At 39.8% G+C, this 16832-nt stretch overlaps 1 protein-coding gene across 9 annotated transcripts in view; it reads right to left on the minus strand.

The window, feature by feature from the left end:
- Positions 1 to 16832, minus strand: part of LOC126855359 (uncharacterized) — a 119303-nt gene that overhangs the window by 36253 nt on the left and 66218 nt on the right. For all 9 annotated transcript variants that reach the window (XR_007688226.1, XM_050602944.1, XM_050602943.1 and 6 more), the window contains 8 exons: positions 15928 to 16186; positions 13057 to 13267; positions 10458 to 11533; positions 9557 to 9770; positions 9198 to 9449; positions 8599 to 8965; positions 7111 to 7405; positions 888 to 5591 (listed from right to left, as the gene is read on the minus strand). Coding sequence is in view for 8 of the 9 variants with exons in the window: in XM_050602944.1 (XP_050458901.1) it covers positions 888 to 5591; positions 7111 to 7405; positions 8599 to 8965; positions 9198 to 9449; positions 9557 to 9770; positions 10458 to 11533; positions 13057 to 13267; positions 15928 to 16186 (7378 nt within the window). In the remaining variant the exon portion in view is untranslated. The remainder of the gene's footprint in view (positions 1 to 887; positions 5592 to 7110; positions 7406 to 8598; positions 8966 to 9197; positions 9450 to 9556; positions 9771 to 10457; positions 11534 to 13056; positions 13268 to 15927; positions 16187 to 16832) is intronic.

A 16832-nucleotide genomic window follows, 5' to 3' on the forward strand; every position in this document is an offset into this window, starting at 1 on the left:
CAAATATACAGTTGCAGTTTCGCCATAATCTCGCAATAATTTCGTAAATTTAATATTTCATTGCTATTTATCTATTTTAAAGCGCAATGAAAACCCAATCTGCGTTATCAACCGTGACGAATAATTGCAGTAAATTATGATAAATCACTATGTTTTTAATTATCTCAGAAACACACTCACTCACGTTCACGTACCAGGCCGTGTTCCATCTCGCATCAATTATAAAACTTTATTCGCCTTAAATTATATTTGTATTATTCAAATCGATTCTCGGATTCAACGAATTGGCAAGAAGTCGTGAATAAATGTAAACTATAAATCATACACACACGGCCTGGTCCATAATTACAAGAAAGCGGCTTGCATCGCTATGTATGCTACCGCAAGCGCAGGTACATTTGGTAGCGAGAACATCGTGTTTAATCCTAAAGAGCGAGTTCTGGCTTAGTTGTTGTTTAATCATTAATATTTACAACATCATTATAATTTTCTACTTTTAAAGAATAAAACGAGTATAAGTTCAAAACGTAAAAATTTACACGAATACGTTTATTTTTGTAAAGAATCATCAAATGTTTGAATCATTGACAGTAAATTAAGAAAAATGGTTGCTGTTATAAAAAAAATGTTTATGCGAAAATTAAGATTATACGAAACAATAATGACTATATCAAATATCTATTATACTTATAAAATATGTGCTGAAAAAATATTTATGTGTGGAAGCTTTCCTTATAGTTTTTCTCTACTATTTAGGATTAAACATTTATCGCACAAGATCCGTAGTCACGTCGGAACGAATCGGTCGGCCGGTCGTGTGGCGATTTGGAACACGACCTTGTACGGTCACTGCCTGTACACCCCAGCATGGTTGAGGAGCCACTCACCTGCAGCCCGTTTACACGGTTCCTGCTGCTTGATCGGCATCTTCGTCGCCAAGACGTCGCATACATCCGCGGTATCGATCGGCTTTACGATAACGTTTACCTGCCCGTTGTCGATCTCTGTGCTCATTGTCGGTATCGGTATCGTTGTCGTTGTCATTGTCATTGTCGGTGTCGTCGTTGTCATCGTCATTGTCATTGTCACCGTCATCGTCGTCGTCGTCGTCGTCGTCGTTGTCGCCGCGACGATGACGAGTCTTGAATCGTGAATTTCTCCAGGCTGTTCCGCGACCGGCAACCCTCGCCCTGAGTCCGCCATCGAAGTGCGCTGCTGTTCCTGGAGTAAGCAGGCGCTCGATAATAGGTCCCATTGGCGGAGCTTCTCTCGGTCTAGTTCGAACGACGTCGCGGACATTCGGACGTCCGGAATCGAGCGAGCCGGGGGAAGGTTGCCGTCCTCTAAAAAATGATTCCTATGGTCTGCTGAGGTGGATTTGCGATAGGCCTCGTTCTGTGGATCCCACACGTAGCCGCCCGCGCCGATTCGTTCCATCGATGTTCCATAAGCAACGCCGTTGTTGCCATCGATGCCGTCGTCGTCGACATCGTCATCGTTCTCGATTGATCGGTTTCGCATTTGATGATCGTGATCCTGTTTCGTTCTACGTTTGACTCGCGACCGCTCGCCGCACGATGATTCTTCCGCGCGAACGTCCCTGCGTAGAATGACGCTGTCATTCACGTAAGTCGCTCCTCGGGTGATTCTACCGCGTGACTTAGTGTCACCGTGCCTTCCAGGTCTCGGTGGACTGTCCAGATTATCTAAAGATCTGGCATTCCGCAGACTCACCCTCCTCAGGCTCTCGCGCCAGAGACTGTCCTGCTCCCAAGGATCCTCGGCATGGAAATTACTATCAGTCGTAGCACCATGATCGTCGGATGACGACATATTCTGCAGCGTTGCTTCAATCTGGCTGGTCGAGGCTGCTGAAACCGCTGTCACTGCCGCTCGGTTGGCTCGGTTTCGCTGCTCCACTAAATTTTGCAGACCGACGTCGTCGAGTAATCCCTCTAAAGATCTCGACCGACGATGAGACGTTTGTGCGACGTGTGTCGGTTCGGTATTATCGATGTTGCCTGGCTCAACAGATTTATCTCTAAGACCATGGGGATACAAGTTTCTGGCCTCGGGCAACGATACATCTGGCAGCGGATCGGTGGACTTTACTCGACGCAGCGTATCGGCCTCGTAAAAGTTACGTTTGTCTACGAGAGCGGCCTTGTTGTCGGCCAACAGTTGGCAAGTTGTACGTCTTAGCTCCGCGGCGATGCGTCTAGCCTCGTCTATATCGTCTACTTGAATCTGTCGCGGTATCTGTCGTGCGATCGGATTTACTATACGACCGATATCATTACGCTTGTTCAAGCCGATCGCGGCGTCGTCCCTCTGATTGTTGAGCTGAGGTAATCGCGAGGTATGACCAATTGTCGGCTTGGTGAGCTCCATGTCGCTCGAACTGTTGACACTGGCTTGGAGATCGGAATAGTAATAGGGCGCTCCCGATTGATCGCTCTGAGTACGTTGTTCGCTCACGTTCGGCAAATATGACTGTTGCAAAACGGGATTAGCGGCCTGCACTGTCGAGCTGGGATAATGACTCGAGTCCTGGCTGGAGGTCGATCGATGATTCGGTAGCACGTGTCGCACGCACGTGTCGTGGCTGGCGGACCTCGAATGGCACGAGAATCTCTGCTCCGTATATGCGTTGGTGCGATTCACCGAGGACGTGAACGCATTGACAGCGGAGTGCATCGAGGATTGTGCACTAGCGGGCCTCTGGCAGACCATGGACGTCGAAGTTGATGCTGTGGCCGACGCATTCGAGTAACTTGAATCTCTGCTGTGAGAAACTGGCAGTGCACTAATGCTCTGCGACACGTTCTGCATCCTGTCGTGCGGCGGCGGTTCGTTGCTGTCGGGTCGAATCGCCGGCGAACTGCGAAGCGGCGAAAAGCTCGCAACGTTCTCGTAATGCGCGTCACCAGTAAAAGACTGCGAGTGTTGATGAGCAGGTGGTAGATCGGATACTCTCATAGACGGTAGACTGCTCGCCGAGCCGGTTTTGTTTTTGCTGGAGTAATCGAATGGTCGGTCGAGATTGCTGGACATTAATTTCATCTTTCTCGATAAATCCTGACACGTGGTTTTCTGCAGTTTATCGACTACTAACATGTTCTCGTTAAATCCATAAATGCTGTTGTAGCTCAGATCCTTTGCATAGAGATCCACGTTAAATGCATCTCTAGCTTGTAATTCCTCCAAATATTGATCGAGGTCGATACTCGCGCCGTCAAAGCGACTTCCCAACGACTCCAACTCATCTAAACTGTCCAAAACCTCGCAAACATCGTCGCTGACGGGTCTCCTTTTCAGTTGCCTGTGGCGGGCTTCCTCCTCTGGATTTCTAAGCTCGACCGAATCGCTCCCGGATGCACTCTCCAGTGATATCCTGCTGTCTCTGAAAGTGGAGCTGATGGTCGCGTCAGAAAATCTTGACGGCGGTCTATGCGTCTCCACCTGACCCATCGCTTTGTTCCAAGACTTTGGAGAGTCGCGGTTTAACGAGTTATCTTTTGTCGAAAGCACTCGAGGCGAGACCTTCTTTATTTCTAATGACTCCTGCATATCAAGTGAATCTAAATCATCTAATGGTGGCGGTGAAGTCGGTATCGGCGGCGGGGAGACCAATTCACTATCCGATGAGTCATGTAATTCCGCAATCATGTTACGACTAGCTCCCAAGTAGTAGGAGGCTGGTCGAAAGGTGTCGGACAAACTGAAACGCGGATGTCGCGGCGCGTCTATAGAATCGAGATCCTTGGACGACTCGTCGTCGGCGTCGGAACTGTCGGATTTAAGCGTCGTTAGAATGTCGGGCAAATCACTTCTGGAATGCGGCGAATTCTCGTTCGTCTTCTTCTTTGTCAAAGATGTTTTATCGTTATTTTCATCTTCTTTCTCGGATAACTGACTCACTTCCATGTACACCGGTTCCATTTTACTATCCGACACGCAGACGAATTCATAATGGGATGTGTCCAGCGTGGAATAATCACCAGAATCGTGCTTTATGCCGTCCTCATTTGGTGCCAGAAGAGAATGATTCATCCCGTTTTGCGTCATCTCTACATACGAGCTTTCCTCGTGCTCCAGGTTGGCAAACAGACTTTCCATTATCTTAGGATTTGGTCTGTCGTCGCTATTCGGATCTAATATAGCCTTTCTAGGAGACATAGGAAGATAATGATCTTCGCTGTTGATGTCCTCTTGCTTCGAAATAGAAATGATCGGATCATTATCATCGGGGAATTGATCGCCATGCGTTAATAAAGATTCGGTCATGCTTATTCTGGCACAATTAGAACTTGAGATAATATCTAAATCATCGGATGGCGCGCATTGTTCAGTCAGACTATCTTTCGAACTGGTCATCTTGCTTCGAGAATCATCAGAATTTTGCACTAGTTGCATAGTAGTATAGAGGGTATCCGCAACGAAACATTGGGCAATGACTTCATCTGCTCCATTTCCTTTTTCGACAAATTTTCCATCTTCTCGATGTACCGCATTACTACTAATATCATACTGCAACGTATCATTATTATCGTCATCTCCGCAATGTTTTGATTCTTGCCGCTTTTCACATTTTTGCCGATTAATCTGTTGCGATTTTCGTTCAAAGTCCGCCAAAAGATCTTTGACCGACTTGTTACTGTCAGTCGAGGCTTGCTTAGCGTGTCCTCCTTCTACATTTTTGTGCTTAGAAGCGTTCTCCGAAACATTGGGATCACCCAGAGCAAAGCTACGTATGACAGATGAGGTCTTGTTCGCGCAATCGAGTTTTGAAACGTGAGCTTCGGTTGCCTGTTGCGGCGACAACTTTAGCGGTTCCTGCATAGACAACATCATCGTAGCGGGACTGGCGCTGTCCATATTCATTTCAAAGGACCTGATTCGGCTTTGCACCAGATTCATGGTCTCAGACTTTTCATCTTCTATTTTTGCTGAAACTGCCGTTTTCTTAGGATTAATGTACTGATAAGAGAATTCTTTGATAACTTTACTCTCGTCGATGCCGGGATCCCATTCATCATTATCGTCCTTGGCATCCCACTGTACGTTCTTCTGTATGTGCCATGATTCGTTGCTACGATATCCACGCGTATTATCCGATATGTTATTTTCGATTTTACCGCCAGCTTGTTGCTCATCAAATTGTCGTTGATCATAACTGTAAGCGGTCGAGGTCTTCAAGATTCCCAACGGTTTCTTCGAAGTTTTGTGCTTAATCGCGGAATCTTCGTACGTGATATCTGGATTCGATCTCCTGGATGATGATCGCTTATCCATCGTCGATGGCGAATACGCATAATCATTTCTCATCAGCGGCGGAAAGCTCACCTCGTCATAACCCGCATCCGGCGGTATCCCGCCTGTGTTTCCACCTGAATTCATCTTGCGAGTGTTCAACATTTGCAACTGCGACGTCTGATTAACGCTCGTGCGGCCACCGATTCCGCCGGGGGATATCGTGACATCCTGGACGGTCGACGTCGCCGCCGATGACCGGTCGTCGCCGGCGTGCCGGGGGCTCCTTCCTGCATGCGTGGGTCTGCGCGTGCGCTTCCTCCGGACATCTCCCAGCTCTAATTCGTTCGTTACAAAACACAAAGACACGAGTAACATTCGTTACTTACGAATGTGTATGAGAAAAAATATCTTTTTTTAAATTTATACATTCCCTTTTTTTTCTGCACCCATTCTAAGCCAGCTCGCCAAGCGCGGTAACGATGTCGAAGATCATTGCATTAATAAGTAAAAACTGTACTATTCATTTATTTTGTTAATCGCAATTAAAATATCTTTTGAAAAAAATTATATATATATATATATATCGATATTGGTTAATGTGTAAAAAGAGATTTGCATCTCGGATATGTAGAGAATCAAATTTTCGATAAAAATTTTATAAATAAATTAATAAAAAAGATCGAAACATTTTGTTGCGCGATTTAATTGTGCAATGATCTCGATAATCGACTAATTGATTTTGCGGTTAATCGTAAGTAGCGAACACGCGAGCTGGAAGATAAATAATGTAATCGTAATTGCATAGCTACGGCAAATAATGTTAGTAAAATTTTTTTGGCATGCCATGCTGACCCATATTTTCTACGATAATCTAATTACGATCGGTGTTAAATTGCAAAGGATATTAATATTTGATCATTTGGACAGTTAAAAAGTTTTAAGATTGTTAATCGTTTCCCATTCACCAGTCAACCTAGACCCAACAGCAGCAGATAGAAGGAGCCCCACGGAGAAACACTGGCAGATACGCATGTTTTATTTATTTGCTTTTTAAATTTCTTCTCATTTCATCCTTATTCCGCAATTCGTTGAATTCTTCTATGTTTCCTCGACGATTATGTATTAATATAGTAAAAAAACAAAAATAAAGAGGAAAAAACATACAACTTTGATTTTGCAACTTTTGCAATTCGCGAATAATTCAGATGCCTCGCATTAATTGCAGTATTCCCACAATCGAGTAAATATTTTTTAATTTGTCGAATTATGACATTTCTACATATGTCATTGATTGAGAAATAGAAATATGCTAATAATTTATTCACCACAAAAGGATCAATATAAAATCGACCGACATAGCGCTTGAGATATTTTAATCATACGTATAACACGAGTACCAATGACAAAAAAACAAAATTCTTGACATGCATCCTCGTGAAGAAATGCCTTACTTTCCGCGAGCAAATATGCGTAAATATGTTGGATTTTTCACCGTGTTAGCAATTACATATGATTATGTTAGAATTTGCATTATTTTTAGCTCACTAGACAACTATCTACTTTTAAAATTAATAATACATCGCAAACAGAGCGCTTTCGAGGGACTCGTAGTAGTGAAAATTATACTATATTTAAAAGTTTATCGTGTTTTTTTTTTTTTAAGACAAAAGACTGATTTTATCGGAGATATTAATTTTTTTCAAATATATCTCATTTTGAATACACATGCTCAATATACACGCTTAAAAGAATTAATTGTCCGTGCAATTTTGAACATCTCGTAACCGGGTCCCTCGGTTACGCGGAGCGACGCAGCTACCACTTAAATGATAAGTTCAGGCGAGCTGTCCCTACCTTCGTCATCGCTGGAATAGCTGTTATATCGTGGCACGTTGACGGCAGCCCGACGGCCGTCCGAGCTCTTGCTCCTGACATGGGAACGATGCCCATCCTCCCGCCTACGAGAGTGACGATTCTCCGCCACGGCGGCCTCGTGCGCTGCCAAATCCAGCAGCGCCTGTTGCTTGTAGTAACTCGAAAGATCATTTTGTGCCCTGCTCCGATTGGCCGAACCGGATGGCTTTCGAGTCAACGGGGACTGCAGCATACGCTGCTTCCATTCTAGCAACCGCTTCATCGATTCTTCGCGCTGTAAGACGTGTCGTAACCCTTTATTAACTAACGAAAATATGTAAGGTAAGTTCAGGGCGAGATTCTTGGGGAGATTTCGACGCTTTACGTTTACGAACACTGAGGGAATTTACTTTTAAAGCTTTATATATTTTATATGTTTGATTTTCCAATCTTCACATAATTAAGCTTTATTTTATATATATATATATATATATATATATATATATATATATAATAAATCTTAAAATATATATTTCAATTTACAAAACGTTAAAATATTAACTATTATTAGTAATATAATCCAAGATTATATTATCTTTTTTACTTCCTTTTCCTTCAAGTAGGAATGTTTTTAAATTATTTTATGCTATTTTCCGAAGAATTGCATTGTAAATGTAGGATCTAATCGGAAGAAGAGAAAAGGCTTGACATCAATTTTAGCAATAAACAATTGTAAAACTTACGATAATAATACAAATTTAATAAAATGGAAAAATATATTAATATGCTTTAAGTAACGATATGACAATAATAATGATGGACTGAAAATCATGGTGAAAGCAAAGACACGAAGAATCGAGATGACGTAAGGTAAACTGTAGGTATGCAATAGAGCTATCGCGTGAATCATACTCGTCCACCAATGTTACCGACATGGTGGTCTTGTATGAGTTGATACGAGCAATGCTGATGACCTATTAGGTACCTGATTCAAAAAAACGACTTGTTCCATGACTCATCCTACATTTTCCGGAATACAAGCGAGTTTGAAATAGATGGCAACGTATTCGTATTTTATAAAACTTACTTTAATGTTAACATTTGCATCAAGAAAATGGCCAAATAAATTCGCTCATTTATAATTATACTGCAAGATCAACTTTTAATTTTTGTAAAAATGTAAAATGTAAAAATGTAAAATTAATTTAGAAATCACTAGATTTAATTTTTATGATTACTTGCTTGTAGAGACAGAATTTTTCAATTAAACTATGATATATTGTATTTATCACATACACAATTTAACTTCGCTATGGACCGAATTGTTTAAAAAAGCATACGGATCTGCCAAACAATCATACATCTTATATGGATTTAAAATTAAGAATGAATATATTCAACATAATATAAAAATCATATTATTTCACATCTTAAAAGAGAAATATTCACGCAAAAATGAATGTTGAACGTTAAATTTCTTCTTCTTACCTGCTGAATCTTGCGTTCACCATCCCGCGAATCTTGCTCGGAGGACCTTTCGGCGTAATCGTCGTCGTCGGGATCAAGCACGGCGGGATGCCGTGTCCTTGGCAGACGCGCCGACGCCGATCTGCAAAACTGTTGCTGCTCGCTCCATCGTCTGCCACCACCTGCGTGACCGGCGTGATACGTCTGAGTGATGTGGGTTCCATGGACACTGTGACCCATCGTTCTCCCCCACCCGTCGTACTCGCCACGCGCTACTCTTCGAGGAATCGTGTTATCCTCACCGCTATGCGTTAATACCTCGCGGCCATTCGCCTCGTAGCTCTTCTCGCGCAAGGATCTTCGGAATTTTGGATCGGTGCCCATTATCCTGATAGAAATCAGAAATGAGATACAAAAAAGAACCGATATATTTTCGTATATTTCACAAAAGAACATAATTTCTTTTGTGAAATAACTTCTAATTATCATAAATCCCTTTCCAATTTTACAAGTAATTTATATTATTTATATAAGCAATATTTTTAAAATTCCTTAATTCGACAAAACAGGTTCTGCATGCGGTTTAATTATGTATTCGGATAATGTACTGCATGACTCACTCGGAATGTCTCTGCGTCAGCGACTGAGCGGGCTTCGTGTGTTGCCCATGAACGTGATCTCGCTGCGTTCGTCTCAGAGTGGGACAGGTGGAATCAGGTAATATGGATATTCTACTCTCGTCGGTCTTGTCGCGGATACCCGGTAGTTTCGACTGCATCGTAACGCGCGAGAGAGACTGATTCCACTGTTGTTGATAATGCTGGGGTGTTTGATGTAAATAAACCGAAGACTGCCGCATCTGCGCCGCGTATCTAAATACAATCGCGCTATACAATATTTACGTTTCTCACACAATTTTTTTTTCTGCTTCAAAATATTTGCGCAATAAAACATAAAAGATAAATTCACGCGCGTGTACCTTTCTTCGGAATAGAAGTAACCATCATTCGTCGCGTCTGATGGATTCACTATATCTAGACTAGACTTAGGCCTCTGCGGACGTCTCTGCTGATCCGGCGGCCTCTCGCATTGCGCTGGTTGTTGCTGAGGTCGTCTTGCCGCTTCATACTCCAGAAAGTCCGCGCTGTGCGGTCGCGGTGGTGGTTGAGTTCTCGACTGCCTCACCATCGACACTAAAGGGAGTAAATCGTAACGTCCTTTTTGTATTACCGCGTCGAGCTCTATCGATTGCAGCATTACTCAAGATCCCTTGCAACGCGAAGCAAAAGAAAAGCGCGAATTTTATCACGAGAATAGCGAAAAAGAAGATCTAGGTCGTTATATAACTAACTTTTATTATCGTTATGATTTTTAAAATCTTCGCGATAAAATCAGTCTTTAAATCTTAGTTAATTCAAAAAATAAAAAAAAATATATAATTGTGAGCGCCACTGTAAATTAATATTCAGCTTGTATTATATTGCGATGAACGCACGATAACTTTTTGAAGACTTTAGAATAATAAACTTTAGAATCTTTTCATTAAAAAAATATTGCGGAAAATATGCTGGAAATCGCCGTGCTCGCACGGTAAAATTATCAAAGCGCTGTTATTACTATTTTTTTAATATAAGACTCGAATTCTATTCGCATGGTAATGAAATATATGAAGGCAAGATTGTTTTCCGGAATAGAATTCCTGGCAAGCACATTTTAACGGTTCGATAAGAAAGCTTGCTTTGTAATAGAGAAAAGAGAGACGTTGCTTTCAAAACATATATCCGCGTAAAATATTTTCACCTTTACCCGATTGCGGCACTAATTACAAGCGCCTTTGTAGGTATCGTTACAAGAAGAAGGTAAAAAACAAAGAGACTCACTGTTCGACGGCGTGACGGGGGAATGCAGCAGTTGTTGAAGATGTTGCTGCTGCGCGTAAACGGGAATGGGAATTGGCGCCGGGGACGCGCCTTTTGTATAACCCACCGGACCCGCGGGTCTTTGATAAAGCGGCGGAGTTCCATAGAGTTCCTCGTAATCGCCATTGCTTCTGCTATTAGTCCTCGGTTTCGCGCTACGACCATACGTGTCCGGGGTTCTCCTCTCCGTCGGTTGCGCGATTTGACCGTAGCCGTAATTCAGGCCCGACTTATCGGTCCGCAGACTCTGCTGCGGCGGCTGATTCATCCGCGTGCCGTAAATCGTATTGTTCCTTTCGTAGTCGGACATTGGGCTTTTACTGGTCACCGTAACATCCGGTGAGACCGGGCTTTTCCGATAATCCGGATCCGGCGATGGCGTCGAATACTCGTTGGAACCCTCTGTCAATCTTCTCGGTTTTGGCGGCGCATTCGCGTAAATCGGCTGTCCGAATTTTCGAGACATAGGCTGCACTGTCTGAACATTGCTCGCGATGGGATGCGACAGTTGTTGAGACGGTGGCTGCTGCTGCTGCTGTTGTTGCGGTGATTGTTGGACCATATGCTTGTGCGGATGCGACGACTGATGAGTTGGAAGCGCATTCGGATGCGGTAAATGTTGATGCAACAATGCCTGATGCTGATGCGAGTGGCCTGGTTGCATTTGTTGCAAGTGTCCATACTGCTGCTGCTGCTGCGGCTGAGAGGTGCTAAGCTGACTATATTGCGAAAGTTGCTGCGGCACCCAACCGTTCATCATCGGATGACCCGAGTCGCTCGCATGATTGTTGTTGGCGGAATTGCCATTGCTATTGCTACTGCTCAAATTCGGGAAGGAGGCAGTGTTCGCACTATTCGGGCTAGAGTTGTTGTTCGAAGCATGGCTAGGATCATCGCGCGATTGAAAGCCATGGAAGCCAGAGTCGCTATCGTCGGCGCTTTGATTCAAGATCGATGAGATCGACGAGACGCTAGGCCGGGCGCTTCGTTCGCCATCCTGCGCTATCTCGATGACCACTGCAGCCTCGCCTGCACCACTGAAAGAAAAAATAAAATTGAGAGTTATATTAATCTGTACTACGATATGGGTTTTTTGCACGTCGAATTTATTACGTGTTATTTAACAATTAATCAACACAGATCATCGATAATTGAGTTTAATAAAGTTAAAATACAAGGTATAATATATATCTAACAATTTTCATACACTCTATTAATTAAAATTAATATTGCTGAATATGTATATCGAGTATACATCTGTATAAATGAAAAGAATTAATTTTTTAACTTTCTTTTCACCGTGCGTTCTTCGATTCCGCGTTCAAAGTAAAATTTATCTCGTGACCAGAGCTCGAGAAACCTTTTCATTTTAATAAATGCAAAAAATTAATCCTCGTCATTGTTCTGCTCGGAGCAGCCAAACACATATATGTTAAAAATCTACGTTTTCAGTCATGTGAATGGATTTTTAGATAGATAGATAGATAGATAGATAGGCAAATGATGACCAAACTCACTCGCCTTCAAAACGAACGTTCATTGTACGTATCGATGTGTCGCTGACAATGCGCTAAATGAACAATGGGCTAGTTGGGGCCTCATCCACCGTCGCTATATTCAAACCGAATAACTCTCGGAAAACTAACTAACGAGATCGGTTAGTTACACCGCGATAACGTGCGAACGACAGATGTGCTGCTGCATCGGTTGCGATACTTTTGCGCAAATAAACCACTCCGGCAGTTGCGACGCCCCAATTTCCTTTGTAGAATATCAAAGAGACGTTCATCGTCATTCTGTTACATAAGTAACTTTCGAGATTCCCGCTCGAATCGCCGAGTGCACTTTGAACTATATTTAATATCACAATACTGTCTTAAAAGATGACATCTTTTAGAAGAGCAGTTAGTAATGTCATTGAAGAGATATTTCATTCTTCCGCAAATAAAAGTAAACAGAAGTTCTCGCAAATTTGTGTGACAAATTTCAAGTATAAAAAAAATATCTATGCAACATTTATTGCAAAATTTTCATAATATTCAAATACGGAATTTATGAATTTTTGAAAACAGCTGTACTTGAGAAAACAAAATCAGATATGAAAAAACGAGAAATAAAATTGAACGGTCTTTCTGTAATTTCAATGTACAATGCGATATCATAGAACGGAAGAAAATTACGAAAAAAAGAGTATGAAACGAGAGAATGCAATTATTATAATAATAAAAAAAAAAACAATCAATTCTGTATCGATTCAGCCATCACATTTGTCGTCTCTCACATTCATTAATTTATTTAACATGTGTGATGACAAAAGTAATAAAACATGCAAATTCTTCCCTTTTTACAAACCTATAATTATTAAACGTCAAAATGTACGTTTCTCAATTTGAGTTGACATTTTTTTTTATTAAAATTATTAGATTTTTATTAGAATTCAATAAATAATTTCGCTTAATTTCAGATCGATAATAATTTATGATAATTGGTAAACTCATAGCAAACGTATAATATTCACGTAAATTTTTATACAATTTAAAGATAAATATATACAACTTACGGATTAGGATCTTGCAAAAGGGTCGCCAGAGTGAGTGCATTTACCCATTGGTTCATGCTCTCGCGATTGTCAGCTGCAAAGTGATAAGTCCTCATGTTTGCATGTTCGGCCTTGAAGGCGAACTTCTTGTTGACCTTGTCCTCGGGTTTACAGACGGTAACTCTGTACGAAGGAAGTAATATCGAACCTAGCAGTTTCTCTTCCTCCGGACCTGCAAATTAATAGATTGCTACGTTATACAATGATGCTTGGACTTTATTTTAAAAAATAAATTAATTTTACATAAAAATTGCACGTTCATCTATCATCGTAATTCAGCGCGTCTTAATTTTTGATCGCAAAAAAAAATAGGATGACCCAGAAAAAAGATAGATACACTACTATGCCTATTTTTCGCGAATAAAATTGCGAGTTTCACGTTCAATCAAATGTAAAAATATTTTTAACGTTCATTCTGTTTTCAATCCTGACAAATTTAAACCTACTATTTGATTATACCATATCGATTGATTACAACATATATATATATATATATATATATATATATATATATATATATATATATATATATATACTCTTTTTTTCGACTATCAAAAAATTTTTTCCCGACAGTTTGTGTTTATATAACTAATATACGTTGTGCATAAAACAGACAATTTTTATATATTTTAAATATTGGTGAGAATAAATATTTTTATATACATTTCTCACAGTTTACGTTTACAGTAATATTAATTTTGAAAAACAACAAATTTCGCCAAACGAAATTTTGAATGTATACGAAGTTTGTATATAACTGTGAAATCTCGACAGACAAATTGAATTCCCTTTCACGTTACGTTTTGGATAAGCTTGAATTTTGGTCTAAACGAATTCCAAGCGTTCTAGTGATAAACGCTAGAGTAACGTACAGAGATGCAATAAATGAATGCTTTACCAATTAGAGAACGGAATCTCAAATTATCTAATCCACGTAAATATTCCTTCATCATATTTTGATAACAAGATACAAAATTGTTTTTAATTATTTATACGCGTATTTTAAATGAATTAAAATCTTTTTAATATCTATAATCTCGAAAAGTTTCCATTTCAATTAAAAATACAAAATCTCAACAAATTTACTTGTTCGAGAGAAAAACCTATACTACTTTGCGAAATATTTCTTTACTTAAGCAAAAAAAAATTAATAAATAAACAAGTGTTTATACGACCAAACTGGCAGTTTATTGTTTGATTGTTCTATCACAACGTTTCGACCATATGGTTTTGGTCCTTATCAAATAAAACTAAAATAACAATATTATAAATAATGATAGTCACGTTACAATTGAAATAAATAGAATTATGTACCTTCGTTATAATTAAAAAGTAGAAAGAGAAAAATCGAAATGTCAAACTGACATTGTGTCAACTACTATGTTTCCAAATAGTGGTTGACAACACAATGTCAGTTTGACATTTCGATTTTTCTCTTTCTACTTTTTAATTATAACGAAGGTACATAATTCTATTTATTTCAATTGTAACGTGACTATCGTTATTTATAATATTGTTATTTTAGTTTCTCTTGATAAGGACCAAAACCATATGGTCGAAACGTTGTGATGGAACAATCAAACAATAAACTGCCAGTTTGGTCGTATAAACACTTGTCTATTAATTTATCTACTGGCGACATTTGAAAATTAAACATAAGGAAATAAATTAATAAATATATAATAAAAAACGAAATACACATATATCTTTCAAGGCGGATCGATCAATCTCGCGATGTTAAACAAACTTTCTACGATATTTACGGAGCAATCGGATCGAAGAAGTTTGTTGGCGAGTATTAGTTCCAGTACTTTTGCGGACGATATTAGGATACTCGAAGAGGCTCGGCGAGCCGCTAATTAGGAGCGGTATCTATCGAATCTAATTTAACTAAAGTTCGTCAGTGTAAACGACGCGTCGAACCGCCGCGAACTTGCAAGAGAACTTCCTTCTTCTCGGATTACGTACAAGACAAACTGAAGTGCTAGACCGCACATGTAGTGTATCCTGAACAGAGAACATTTCGCACATCTTCACTGTAATGACTGTGATGCTCGTGCATGTATTGAATCAAAGGAGTCGGGTGTAATTAGCACCCTCAGTCGGATTGAAGAGCAGCGGCATCCGACGAAAATTGCTCGTCTGTACGATCTAAACTAGCGAGACGGAACTTGGCTGGATGCCACAGAATGCCTTCACGAAGTTGATAAATGCATCAAAATAAAAATTCTAGTAAATAGGGCAGATACAAATCGATCCGAATTCAACATTAATGTCTATGAATTTTATGTTCACATTTGAAAATTATTTTTATCATTGAGTATATATTTTGTGCAAAATTCACAGATTATTTTAAAGAGAAAATCATTTCTGTTATATGATTGTAAAGACTGAAAATTCTTCTCAATTAGGTTAATTTAATTGCGAGTAGCTAAATATTATTAAGGGTTGTAACATCAGTTTGATGTAAGATAATTATTTAAAAACTTATTCGTTCGATTTATATACGCAATATGCTCAATAAGAGCTTATTTGTACCGACAATCAAATTTAATTTCCGTCCAATTGCTTGTTAATAGATATTCCCAGGATAATTATTGTTTATACCGTTTCATAATGCCGATTGTTAATTACAAAGCGAATAAGCGTTACACATTCGTCGGATGTGAATATTGAACAAACGCTATTCCGAATAATCATGCTTATTAAAACTGGCATATAGTAACGTTGTATTCATCGTAAAAATAATGCAAAAAGAAAAAAAAAGTGAAAAAATTCAGAGCTAAAAAAAATGTTCAAAATAAAAACAAAATGTCAATAGCGCACACTTACCTTTGTAATAAAAGAGACAGTATTCGGAGAGAACGAACCAACGTTTCTTCCAGAGCATGAGACCCTCCGAACCTTGCTTATGCAGCCAGCCCTGAAGTGCAACGGGGGCGGAGAGAGGCCTTTTTGCAGCGGGCGAGCGCAGTCCCCCTTGAGGACCGCTCCGTCTGCGAACCCCCGATACAGAAGCCGCCACTCCCGAACCATCGTGTTTGCTACGTACCTGAACAGGTACAGCGGGTGGCGTAGCCGATTGGATAACCTATGTATAATAAAAATCAAAATTGTCTTTTTACAGAAACAATCAATTACAAATGTTGCGGTAAAGTTTAATTTTAGTTTAACAAATATGCGAAACTCGTTCTTAAAAAGAGAAAAAAATCCGTCAAAATTCATGGCTTATTATTATATCTTTAATTAATTTCGAAAAATTACTTAGTAATTTACTTTATCCCCTTATGTATTTAATCTTTGTGTAAAAACTTGAAGGGATCGTAAATGAACGTGACATCTAATTAAATTTTCATTCAGCAAAAATTGATCCCAGGATTAGCAGAGTACTTTGGGATATATTTATTATTAATATATAAAGTAGATGTAGAACATATATATTAGATGTAATAAGAAATATCCATCTAGTTGACATATAAAAATATGGTTGAATATTTTATTATCAGCTTTCGCAAATATGTACGAGCGATAGGAAACAGTAGCGATTTACAGGACAACACGCCTGTCACGACGTATGACATTGAGATGAAATATCAAACAGGTTTAAATATTTTTCAAGCAAGACAGATGTAATACGATCTCCTCGAGAAAAAGACGTAGAGCTATAAATCTTTGATAAAATTTGAAATCGCGTTGAAGTCGCCGACACACGTGATCGAGATCTCCCGACATCTTTT

Source organism: Cataglyphis hispanica, chromosome 16, assembly GCF_021464435.1.
Source record: "Cataglyphis hispanica isolate Lineage 1 chromosome 16, ULB_Chis1_1.0, whole genome shotgun sequence".
Classification (NCBI taxonomy): domain Eukaryota; kingdom Metazoa; phylum Arthropoda; class Insecta; order Hymenoptera; family Formicidae; genus Cataglyphis; species Cataglyphis hispanica.